The 12,478-nt window shown below is 44.3% G+C and overlaps 1 protein-coding gene across 1 annotated transcript in view; it reads right to left on the bottom strand.

The window, feature by feature from the left end:
* LOC145339616 (protein SSUH2 homolog) overlaps positions 1 to 12,478 on the bottom strand; it is a 60,099-nt gene that overhangs the window by 26,083 nt on the left and 21,538 nt on the right. Inside the window, exons 2-3 of the mRNA XM_080184118.1 lie at positions 2,400 to 2,504; positions 102 to 180 (exon numbers count right to left, since the gene is read on the bottom strand). Of these exons, the coding sequence (XP_080040244.1) occupies positions 102 to 180; positions 2,400 to 2,504 (184 nt within the window). The remainder of the gene's footprint in view (positions 1 to 101; positions 181 to 2,399; positions 2,505 to 12,478) is intronic.

Raw genomic sequence — 12,478 nt, 5'->3', positions numbered from 1 at the left:
TGGCTGTTTCTGTGCTGTATTGCTATGAGATCTGTCCCTTTAAGACACCGCACCTACAGTAGGGCCAACTCCAGATGCAACTATTACGATTCAAAGCTCACCTCCCTTGCTGAACAGACTGTGGTTGTCCACCCCCTGCACTAGGCATTGGATAAGCTGGTGGAGGCAGGTACTTTTCCTCTGTGAGAAATAGAGACAAAATGCACTCCCATTACATTATATCATTATCATGGCAATCAACATGTTGATTTTATACTTGTTACAATCTTGGGCTATAGGGAGTTATGTATAAGATGATCAATGGTTTGGTCCTGTCAATAAAAATGCATTTAAATCTGAAGCAGACTCTAGATTAGGAGGATGAAATACAGTGTTAATGACCGTCACTCCAATATGATCTAGCAACAATCACAACTGCTTCAGAGCCTGCATCATCTTTTGTAAGATACATTGCCAAAGCCAAGGATAACCAAGGAAGCAGTTAAGAAAAGTATCAGCAAAAGTTCAAAAAGGTGACTAACCCACCAAAATCAACTAATGGCCAATACAAATATCAAAAGGACCGAAAGTTGTCTGAAAACAACCCAAGATAGGAAATTTCTTCAGATACTGCAGGCACTCCTCTGTAAAGTGAAAACTCTCTTTATGTGCAAGAGTTGGCTTTACATTATGCAGTCAACACATTTATAATGGTAGACAGTAGAATCTGGAGGAAATTCTTGGCCAAAAGCTTTCCTTAAAGAAACATTTCCTACAAAAGGCGACAGTCACATGACTCTACTTTGTAGAGGAAGAGCTTGCAGTATGGGTGATCATCAACAGAAATATGTCAACATTTGGTAGAGGTCACTTGGAACCTTTTATTTTATTTATCTTTGATGGGATGTGGGTGTTGTAGGTAAGGACAGCATTTGTTACCATCCCTATTTACCCATGAGCTGAGTGGCTTGCCAAGTCACTTCAGAGGGCAGTTAAGATTCAACCACATTGCTGTGGGACTGGAGTCACATGTAGGCCAGACAAGGTAAGGATGGAAGATTTCCTTCCTAAGGACATTTAATGAACTAGTCGTGTTTTTACAACAGTCATTTCATAGTTACCATGACTGAGACTAGCTTTTAAATTCCAGATTTTTACTGAAATTGAATTTGAATCCCACCAGCTGCTGAAGTGGGATTTGAGCATTAATCTGAGCTTCTGAATTACTAGTCCAATGACATTACCACCACACCACTATCTCCCCTCCTCCAATATCCATATGAAAATGAGGTCCTCAATTTGCAGTCAAAGATATTTATTTATTCTGTTTATTTTAGCTTAATGTTAGAGAAATTGGGATTCATTTTTTTGGAGCATTATGTGCGGGGCTCCAGGTTATATTCTGGGCAAAGAAAGATTGATTAAAATGATATAATGAAGGAATTAATTCCTTGCTGGGTACCAGTTTGATTGTTGTGAGCGCTCTCTGATACTCATCTCATTGATAATTAGTTACATATGAAGTTTTGACAGTGATTGCAGGCTGACTGCATCCTAAGCTATCCATACCCAGGTTCCACGTGTACACTTTCACCTGGGTTCACTGGAAAATGACATGGAGCAGAAAATCCTGATCAGTTTTGTGTACCCAACACTACATCTCCCAAACGCCCCCTACGCCAGCGTGCTGAGGCCAGATAAAGTGCTCCTATTGTTGCTCTAGTTGAGATCAGCTAGAATAAGTTGGGAGTGAAATCTTTTACTTTTCCTACTCATTGTTTATCTACTCCTAGAAGCATACAGCATTGATGAAGATCATTCAGCCCATTGTGTATATGCTAGCTCTTTGAAAAAGTCCCAATTAGTCTCACCATCTTGCTCTTTCCATGTTTCCCTGCAATTCTTTTCTTTCCTTTTGAAGAACTATCCAATTCCTGACCAAACGTTACTGTTGAAACTGCCTTCCCCAGACAAGGTGTTCCCGAACAATTTACCATGTGAAAATATTTTCCCCTGGTTCTTTTACTGATTATCTTACATTTGTGTTCTCTGCTTACTCATCATTCTGTCACTGGGAATAGATTTTACTTATCTTCTCCAACAAAACCTTTTATAATTTTGAACACCTCTTATAAATTATAAATCTCCTTCTTGGCTCTAAGGAGAGCACTATCAACTTCTTAAATCCCTGCACAACTGAAGTCCCTCATCCTTGATATAATTCTGGTAAATGTCCTCTGAACCCTGTCCAAGACCTTCATGTAAGTAATGTCTGTTATTCTAATTGTAGACTACCTGAAACGTTCAATGAAATTGAATTAGATATATTAATATTAATTTGGGTTAGGCCATTCAGTCAGGCTTGCATGTCACCATATAATTAATCTGCATCAATCCTTCAACTGCTGCTCTTCACTTACCACCACCCATGGCTATTGATTCATAGCCAGCAACTTTATCCAGCATGCTTGCCGGTGGAGCAGTTGGGCCCTCAGTTGCCATTGGAGGATTTCCAGGTGATGCCCCTGTGTGAGGTAGAACATTTGGCTTAGCATCAGACATGTTCTCTAGTATAAGGGTATCTGGTGCAGCAAGGGTTAAAGTGGGACTGGGAAACAGTACCGCGCGCAGTGTGGGGTGAGGAGAGACATGAGACTAGAGTCAGTTGCGGACTGGACAGAGACTTGTGTAGAAGCAAGCTTGGAGTTAGCTCGTAGTTTGGGCTGTACCCTGTATCTATGTATACAGTTATGTGTTATCTTAATGTTCAACTGTACAAAAGTCAGAACCTCTATTGAACATACAACATTCTTTTCCAAACAAAATTTGAGGTGTCAAAAGGCAAATTGAACAAATTATCACGAGAATCTCACCTTCAGGATTCCTTCCACAATTCAACTGCTGCAAGAATCAGAAATTGTAGATTCTTTTGCTGCTGTCCCCATAGGTCAGCTTTGCAGTTGCAAGAAAACTTGGGCTATAGCTGCTACCAGCTTGTACCAATCCAATTCTGCATGGTAAATGCTGATGCCCTTGCCGGAGAGGAGGCAGTCACTTTCTGGCAGACTGTTTATTAGTGTCACAAGTAGGCTTATATTAACACTGCAATGAGGTTACTGTAAAAATCCCTTAGTTGCCACACACCAGCGCTGTTTGGATACACTGAAGCAGAAACTAGCATGGTCAATGCTACTAACCAACACACCTTTCAGACTGTGGGAGGAAACTGGTGCACCCAGAGGAAATCCACGCAGACACAGGGGAGAACATGCAGACTCCATACAGACAGTCATCCAAGCCAGAAATTGAATCTGGGTCCCTGGTACAGTGCTAACCACTGTGCCATTGTGCCACTCCTTCTGGACACTGTCAAAGTTAGTTCCCCATGTTCATTCCCAGGTACAGTAGATGTCGCAATGCCTTCTCATTTGGTGAGTGATATTTTGGTTGGTATCGTCAAAAAAGGCTACACTGGTTTTTAATTTCACTGCCATGTCAATTAAGATCTGATATACTGTGGTTGAATTGCTTCCAAGGAACTATTCAGCAGAATGGTTAGTTTTACATTCACATTACCTATTTGCCATCAGTCTGATATCCTCCGTTCCTTTGGGAACGGGAGCCTCTGCGAGAACTAATCACAATCCAACGTGAGAAATCTGCACCTCCTGTTTGGAGATGCTGGTATGAGGATAGCCATGTGAGGGTGCAGATAAAACTTGGTACAGCCTGACCTACATGGAATTCCTCTGTTTGTAAAGAGCAGACAAATTATATAGCACTCTGCATGATCACCAGCCCTATCAGAAAGTCAAGGAGCATGCAAAATAAAACAGTGATAAATCACAACAGTAGCCTGGATTGACATTGAATCTTAAATGTGATTTTTTAAAAAAAATTCAAGTTGCTTCACAGAAGCGTTAAAACACAAACCACAAAAGGTGACATTACAGCAGATGGCTAAAGCTTGGTCAGAAAGGTAAGTTTTAAAGAGCGTCTTAAAGGAGAAAAGAAAGGCAGAGAATCTGAGTAAAGGTTTTGGAGTGGAAGTGGGTGAAATTTCACAACATTCGGCCTAGGCAGCCGAAGGCACAGCTGCCAATGGCGGAGCGATTAAAATCAAAGATGCTGAAATGGCGAGAATTAGCTAGGCAGGGATATTTCAAAAGGTTGAGGGATTGGACAAGGTTACACAGATAGGGTGGCTGACTCCAGGAAGTAGTTTAGAAACAGGATGAGAATTTAAAAATTGAGGTGTTACTTAACTGAGCACCAGAGTAGGCCAGTGAGAATGGACAAGGATTGGTGAGAATTAGGATGTGGACTGCACAGTTTTGGATGACCTCAGGTTTACAGAGGGTAAATTGTGAGAGATTGGCCAGAAGGATGTTGGAATAATCAAGGTTAGAGTAACAAAGATGCAAAGGAATGAAGGTGTTATTAACTGATGAGCTGAGGCTGATGTTATTGAGGTGCAAATGAACAGTAATTGATGGAATTAATCCGACACATCCTAGACACCAAACTGGAATGATGAGCACCAATCAAAGTTTGAAAACCAATCAAAAAGTCAGCAGTACCCACTATTTAATAAGGTAAAACAGAAATCATATCACTCCAAATCACTTTGCAAAACCCTTGTGACCAACCGTGGTAAATGGGATTTGAACTTAATTTTAAAAAAATCTGGAACTAGAAGTCTAATGTTGCCATTGTCAAAAGACATCTGCTGTCCTGGCCTGCACATGGCTTCAGGTCACTAGCAAATGGCTTAGCAAACCAAGTAATTATATCAAACCTCTGCAGAAAATCACATATGGAATGAAACTAGATGGATTGGCCTTGGCAAACTTTGCCCTACAAAGTTCCTCTTACTAACATCAGGGGACTTGTGTCAAAATTGGGAATGATGTCTCATAGACTGGTCAAGCAACATAGTCATACTCATGTTGTCATACCAAGAAATAATATCCCAGCCACCACCATCACTATTCCTGGGTGTGTCCTTTTCCATCAGCAGGACAGACCCAGTAGAGGCAGCAGCACAGTGGTATATAGTCGGGAGGGGGTTGTCCTGGGAGTGCTCAATATCAATTCCAGAACCCACAGGCAAGGAAACCCTCTGCTGATTACCGTGTACTGCCCTGAATCCCCAAAGCCTGCTCATCATCCACAAGGCACAAGTCAAGACTGCAATGGAATGCTCTCCACTTGTCTGGATGAGTGCAGCTCCAACAGCATGCATGACACCATCCAGGGTAAAACAGTGTGCTTGCTGCCATTCCTTCCCTAAACATTCACTCCCTCCACTAGTCATGCAATGTTGGTCTTTGGAATTGGATGATCTCCTATGGGACTGCTTTGAATCAGTAGACTGGTCAATCCTTAAAATCTCAGCAACCAGCCTGAACGAGTACGCCACCATAGTAACTGTCTTTGTTAGTAAGTGTGTAGAAAACTGTGTCAAAGAAGCAAATCTGTGTGTTTCTCAACTGGAAACCATGGATGAACAGGGGTATCCGATGCTTGATGAAGTCCAAGTCTGAGGCATTCAAGTCAGGCGATCCTGACCTGTACAAGAAATCCAGATATGATCTAAGGAGATCCATCAAAGATGCCAAAAGACAGTACCGGACCAAGCTAGAGTCCAAGGCTAGCCACACAGACTCACGCTGACTATGGCAAGGTCTGCAAGACATAACAGGCCACAAGATGAAGGCATGTAAAATCGCTGGCACCATTGCACCTCTCCCCGATGAGCTCAATGCATTCTATGCCGGTTTTGAGCAAGAGGTCAGTAAGAACATGCCTCCCACCCTTGAAGTCTGGGATGAACCTGTATCTGAGGTCACCATCACAGACTTCAGAGCAGCCTTCTTAAAAGTCAACCCACAGAAAGCAACTGGCCCAGATGGGATAACCGGATGAGCACTCAGGTCCTGCATGAATCAGCTGATGGGCATATTCACAGACATCTTTAACCTCCCTTTACAACAACCTGATGTCCCTATCTGCTTCAAGAAGACAACCATCACCCTGGTACCAAAGAGAAACAAGGCAGCGTGCCATAATGACTATCATCTGGTGGCTCTGACATCCATTATTATGAAGAGCTTCGAAAGATTAGTCATGGCACGAATCATTTCTGGGCTCCCAGATTGCTTGGATCCAGTAAAGTTCGCCTATTGCTGCAATTGGTCCACAGCAGACACTATCTCCCTGTCCCTGCAGTCAACCCTGGAACACCTGGATAACAAAGACACTTGTATCAGTCTCCCATTTATTGACTACAGCTCAACCTTCAACACCATTATTCCTCCAAAACTCATCTCCAAGCTCCGTGGCCTAGGGCTTGGCTCCTCCCTCTGCAATTGGATCCTAGACTTCCTAACCCACAGACCACAATCAGTGAGGATAGGCAACCATACCGCCCCCACAATCATCCTCAACACCGGTGCCCCTCAAGGCTGTGTCCTCAGCCTCTTACTATACTCCTTGAACACATATGGCTGTGGCCAAATTCCCCTCCAACTCGATTTTCAGGTTTGCTGATGACACCATTGCAGTGAGTTGAATCTCAAACAATGATGAGACAGAGTACAGGAAAGAGAGAATCTGGTAAACTGGTGCGATGACAATAATCTCTCCTTCATACCAACAAAATGAAGGAGATAGTCATCAACTTCAGGAAGCGTAGTGGAGCACATGCCTTCGTCTACATTAGTGGAGACAAAGTGGAAATGGTCAAGATCACAAACATACTGTCCTGGTCCCTCCATATCAACATGATAGTTAAAAAAGCCCACCAGTGCCTCTACTTTCTTAGGAAATTTGGCATGTCAGCTATGACTTTCACCAACGTTTACAGATATACCATGGAAAACATTCTTTCTGGTTGTATCACAACTTGGCATGGCTCCAATCTGTCCAAGACCGCATGAGACTACAAAGGATCATGAATGAAGCCCTGTCCATTGCACAAACCAGCCACCCATCCATTGACTCTGTTACACTTCTCGCTACCTCGGAAATACAGTCAGCATAATAAAAGACCCCACATACTGCAGATATACTTTCTTCCACCTTCCTCTATTGGGAAAAAGATACAAAAGTCTGAGGACACATACCTTTTGACTCAAGAACAGCTTCTTTCCTGCTGCTATCAGACTTTTGAATGGACTTGTATCAAGTTGATCTTTCTCATACACCCCAGCTATGACTGTAACATGACATTCTGCATTCTCTTCTTTCCTTCTCTATGTACAGTATGCTTTGTCTGTATAGCGCACAAGAAGCAATACTTTTCACTGTAAATCAAATCAAATCAAGGCTTAAAAAAGAATGTGTGTACCATCTACAAGAAGGACTGCAGGAACTCATCAAGGCTGTTTAGACAGCACCTTCCGAAACCATGACTGCTACAAAGATAGCAGGAAAGAGTTTAAACAGGGATTAAGGAGGTCAAAAAGGAACCATTTAATGTCCTTTGCAGGCAGGATTAAGGAGAATCCCAAGGCTTTTATGCATATATAAGGAGGAAGAGGATAGCTGAGGAAAAGGTAGTTCACTCAAGGACAGTGGAGGGAATTTGTGTGTGGAGCCAGATGAGTGGGTACGGTCCTTAATGAGGACTTTGCATCAGTATTCACAAAGGAGGAGGATGTGGTGGATGGTGAGTGCAGAATGTTGATATTCCAGGATATGTTGAGATAAAAAGGAAGGAAGTATTGGAGATTTTGAAAAACATTCATGTGGACAAGTCTCCAGGGTCGGATAGGGTCTATCCCAGAATACTGAGAGAGAGCTGAGGGAAGAAATTGCTGAGGCCTTGGCCAAAATCTTTTTATCCTCTTTATCCACAGATGAGGTACCAGAGAATTGGAGATTAGCTAATGTTGTTTCTCTGTTTAAGAAGGGCAGAAGAAACAATCTGGGAAATTATAGGCCTGTGAGCCTTTCATCAGTGGTGAGGAAATTACTGGAGAAAATATACTCACATCTGGAAGAGAATAGGCTTACAAGTGATAGGCAGCATGGTTTTGTAAACGGGAGTTCGTGTCTCACAAAGTTGATTACTTTGAAGAAATGACAAAAAAGTTGACTAGGGCAGAGCAGTGGATGTTGTATACATGGACTTTAGTAAAGCCTTTGATAAGGTTCCTCATGGCAGGCTGATACAGAAGGTGAAGTTATATGGGATCCGAGGTGAGCTGGTAAGATGGATACAAAACAGGTTTGGACATAGAATGCAGAGAATAGCAGTGAAAGGATACTTTTCTAATTGGAGGTCTGTGACAAGTAATGTTCCTCAAGGATCAGTGCTGGGACCTCTGTTATTTGTAATATATATAAATGATTTGGAGGAAATTATAGGGGGTCTGATTAGTAAATTTGCAGATGGTACAAAAATTGGGGGAGTAGCAGGTAGTGAGCAGGATTGTCAAAGGATACAGCAGGATATAAATCGGCTAGAGACCTGAACCGAAAGATGGCAGATGGAATTAACCCAGATAATGAAGTGATGCAATTTGGAAGGTCTACTGCAGAAGGAAATTATACAGTAAATGGTAGACCCCTTAGAAATATTAGCATACAAAGAAATTTGGTTATGCAGATCCACAGTTCCCTGAAGGTGCAACTCAGGTGGACAAGATGGTCAAGAAGGCAGAGGGCATGCTGGCCTTTATCAGTCTGAGTATAGGAATTGGAAAGTCATGTTGCAGTTACTTGTTGCAGTTGCAGACTTTGGTTAGGTCACATTTGGAGTATTGTGCACAATTCTGGTCGTCACACCATCAGAAGGATGTTGTTGCATTAGAAAGGGTGCAGAAGAGATTTGTCAGGATGCTGCCTGGTTTGGAGGATATGGACTACGAAGAAAGGTTGAACAAACTTGGATTGTTTTCATTGGAGTGTCAGAGGATGAGGGAGGCACCTGATAGAGGTTTACAAGCTTATGACAGGCTTGGATAGAGTGGATAGTCAGAGATGTTTTCCCAGGGCCAAAGGGTCAATTACTTGGGGGCATAGGTTGAAAGTGAGAGGGGGAAAGTTTGAAAGCGATGTAGGAGGCAAATTTTTCATACAGAGGATGGTGAATGCCTGGAATATGCTGCCAGATGAGGTGGTAGAAGCAGATTCGATATTAACATTCAAGAGGCATCTGGATAGATACCTAAAAAGGCAGGGAATAGAGGGATATGGACCATGTAGAGGCAAGAAAATATTAGATAAGTGAGTTTTATGTATTGGCACAGATTTGATGGGCCGAAGGGCCTGTTCCTGTGCTGTTCTGTTCTTTGTACCATTCAGAAGATAAGGGCAGCAGACACATGGGAACACTGCTATCTGGAAATTCACTTCAGTACCATCCTGATTGGAACTGTATTGCCGTGCATTCACTGATGCTGAGTCAAAAGCCTGGAACCCTCTCCCAGACATCACACAGACTGCAGCAGTTCAAGAAGGCAGTTCACCACCAAATTCTCAAGGGCAATTAGGGATGGACAATAAATGCTGGCTTAGCCACTGATACTCAGATTTTATCAATGATTTTTTTAAAGAAAGCATGTTGAAATTAATTAGCTTGGGGAAGTAAAAGCTTGGAAAAGATTCTTATCATGACCATCTCCATATAATGTCCAGATCTATTTTTAAATGGATATTTATCCATTCCACTTTAATTTCATATTAAATTAATATCATAGGAATGTATCAGTTTCTGTATTCTTCTGGGCTCTGGTTGTGCTGGGAGCTTGTTAGTTTGGTGCTCACAATCCAAGTTAAGTAACGTTCTTTGCTGAATTAAAGAGCATGGTCACTGGTCAAGGGTAAGGGAGTGATAATGGCTGTTTTTTGTTATCCTGACTGAAAGCAGAACGATGGCTGGAAGTGGTGAATGCTGAGCTGAAGCAGAGCTGTTTCCTGAATAACCATAGGAGAGAGACTAGGACAGAGGCCAGATTGAAGCCAATGTTCAAGAGCAAGTTATGGATGGAATTTGTTGAGGAAAATTCAAACATTCTGCAAGGCAAATGTGCAAATAATTGATGTTTTTTAGTTGGACTGGTGATTGTTGCAGAGATTCTTGAAATTGATACTCACTTTAGGGAGACCCACATCAGTGTCCCATTACAGAGAGTCATACTGTCACTGTCCCTTCACAGAGAGACTCATACTATCACTGTCCCTTCACAGAGAGAGTCATACTGTCACTGTCCCTTCACAGAGAGAGTCATACTGTCACTGTCCCTTCACAGAGAGAGTCATACTGTCACTGTCTCTTCACAGAGAGAGTCATACTGTCACTGTCCCTTCACAGAGAGAGTCATACTGTCACTGTCCCTTCACAGAGAGACTCATACTGTCACTGTCCCTTCACAGAGAGACTCATACTGTCACTGTCCCTTCACAGAGAGAGTCATACTGTCACTGTCCCTTCACAGAGAGAGTCATACTATCACTGTCCCTTCACAGAGAGAGTCATACTGTCACTGTCCCTTCACAGAGAGAGTCCCGCTGTCACTGTCCCTTCACAGAGAGACTCATACTGTCACTGTCCCTTCACAGAGAGAGTCCCGCTGTCACTGTCCCTTCACAGAGAGACTCATACTATCACTGTCCCTTCACAGAGAGAGTCCCGCTGTCACTGTCCCTTCACAGAGAGAGTCCCACTGTCACTGTCCCTTCACAGAGAGACTCATACTATCACTGTCCCTTCACAGAGAGAGTCCCGCTGTCACTGTCCCTTCACAGAGAGAGTCCCGCTGTCACTGTCCCTTCACAGAGAGAGTCCCACTGTCACTGTCCCTTCACAGAGAGAGTCCCACTGTCACTGTCCCTTCACAGAGAGAGTCCCACTATCACTGTCCCTTCACAGAGAGAGTCATACTGTCACTGTCCCTTCACAGAGAGAGTCCCACTATCACTGTCCCTTCACAGAGAGAGTCATACTGTCACTGTCCCTTCACAGAGAGACTCATACTGTCACTGTCCCTTCACAGAGAGAGTCATACTATCACTGTCCCTTCACAGAGAGACTCATACTGTCACTGTCCCTTCACAGAGAGAGTCCCGCTGTCACTGTCCCTTCACAGAGAGACTCATACTGTCACTGTCCCTTCACAGAGAGACTCATACTATCACTGTCCCTTCACAGAGAGAGTCCCGCTGTCACTGTCCCTTCACAGAGAGACTCATACTGTCACTGTCCCTTCACAGAGAGACTCATACTATCACTGTCCCTTCACAGAGAGAGTCCCACTGTCACTGTCCCTTCACAGAGAGACTCATACTATCACTGTCCCTTCACAGAGAGAGTCCCGCTGTCACTGTCCCTTCACAGAGAGAGTCCCGCTGTCACTGTCCCTTCACAGAGAGAGTCCCGCTGTCACTGTCCCTTCACAGAGAGAGTCCCACTGTCACTGTCCCTTCACAGAGAGAGTCCCGCTGTCACTGTCCCTTCACAGAGAGAGTCCCGCTGTCACTGTCCCTTCACAGAGAGACTCATACTATCACTGTCCCTTCACAGAGAGAGTCCCGCTGTCACTGCCCCTTCACAGAGAGACTCATACTATCACTGTCCCTTCACAGAGAGACTCACATTGTCACTGTCCCTTCACAGAGAGAGTCCCGCTGTCACTGTCCCTTCACAGAGAGAGTCCCGCTGTCACTGTCCCTTCACAGAGAGACTCATACTGTCACTGTCCCTTCACAGAGAGAGTCCCGCTGTCAGCGTCCCATTACACAGAGAGTCCCACTGTCCGTGTCCCTTTACACAGAGAGGCCCGCTGTCAGCGTCCCTTTACACAGGGAGTCCCACTGTCAGCGTCCCTTCACACAGAGAGTCCCACTGTCACTGTCCCTTCACAGAGAGAGTCCTGCTGTCAGCGTCCCATTACACAGAGAGTCCCACTGTCCGTGTCCCTTTACACAGAGAGGCCCGCTGTCAGCGTCCCTTTACACAGGGAGTCCCACTGTCAGCGTCCCTTCACACAGAGAGGCCCACTGTCACTGTCCCTTCACACAGAGAGGCCCACTGTCAGCGTCCCTTTACACAGAGAGACCCACTGTCAGCGTTCCTTTACACAGAGAGGCCCACTGTCAGCGTCCCTTTACACAGAGAGGCCCACTGTCAGCGTCCCTTTACACAGAGAGTCCCTCTGTCACTGTCCCTTCACAGAGAGAGTCCTGCTGTCAGCGTCCCATTACACAGAGAGTCCCACTGTCCGTGTCCCTTTACACAGAGAGGCCCACTGTCAGCGTCCCTTTACACAGAGAGGCCCACTGTCAGCGTCCCTTTACACAGAGAGACCCACTGTCAGCGTCCCTTTACACAGAGAGACCCACTGTCAGCGTTCCTTTACACAGAGAGACCCACTGTCAGTGTCCCTTTACACAGAGAGGCCCACTGTCAGCGTCCCTTTACACAGAGAGACCCACTGTCAGCGTTCCTTTACACAGAGAGGCCCACTGTCAGCGTCCCTTTACACAGAGAGTC

Source organism: Carcharhinus amblyrhynchos, chromosome 3 (genome assembly GCF_965287045.1).
Source record: "Carcharhinus amblyrhynchos chromosome 3, sCarAmb.v2.hapA, whole genome shotgun sequence".
Taxonomy (NCBI): domain Eukaryota; kingdom Metazoa; phylum Chordata; class Chondrichthyes; order Carcharhiniformes; family Carcharhinidae; genus Carcharhinus; species Carcharhinus amblyrhynchos.
The sequence above is the reverse complement of the archived record's forward strand: the minus strand, read 5'-3'. Positions and strand labels throughout refer to the sequence as shown.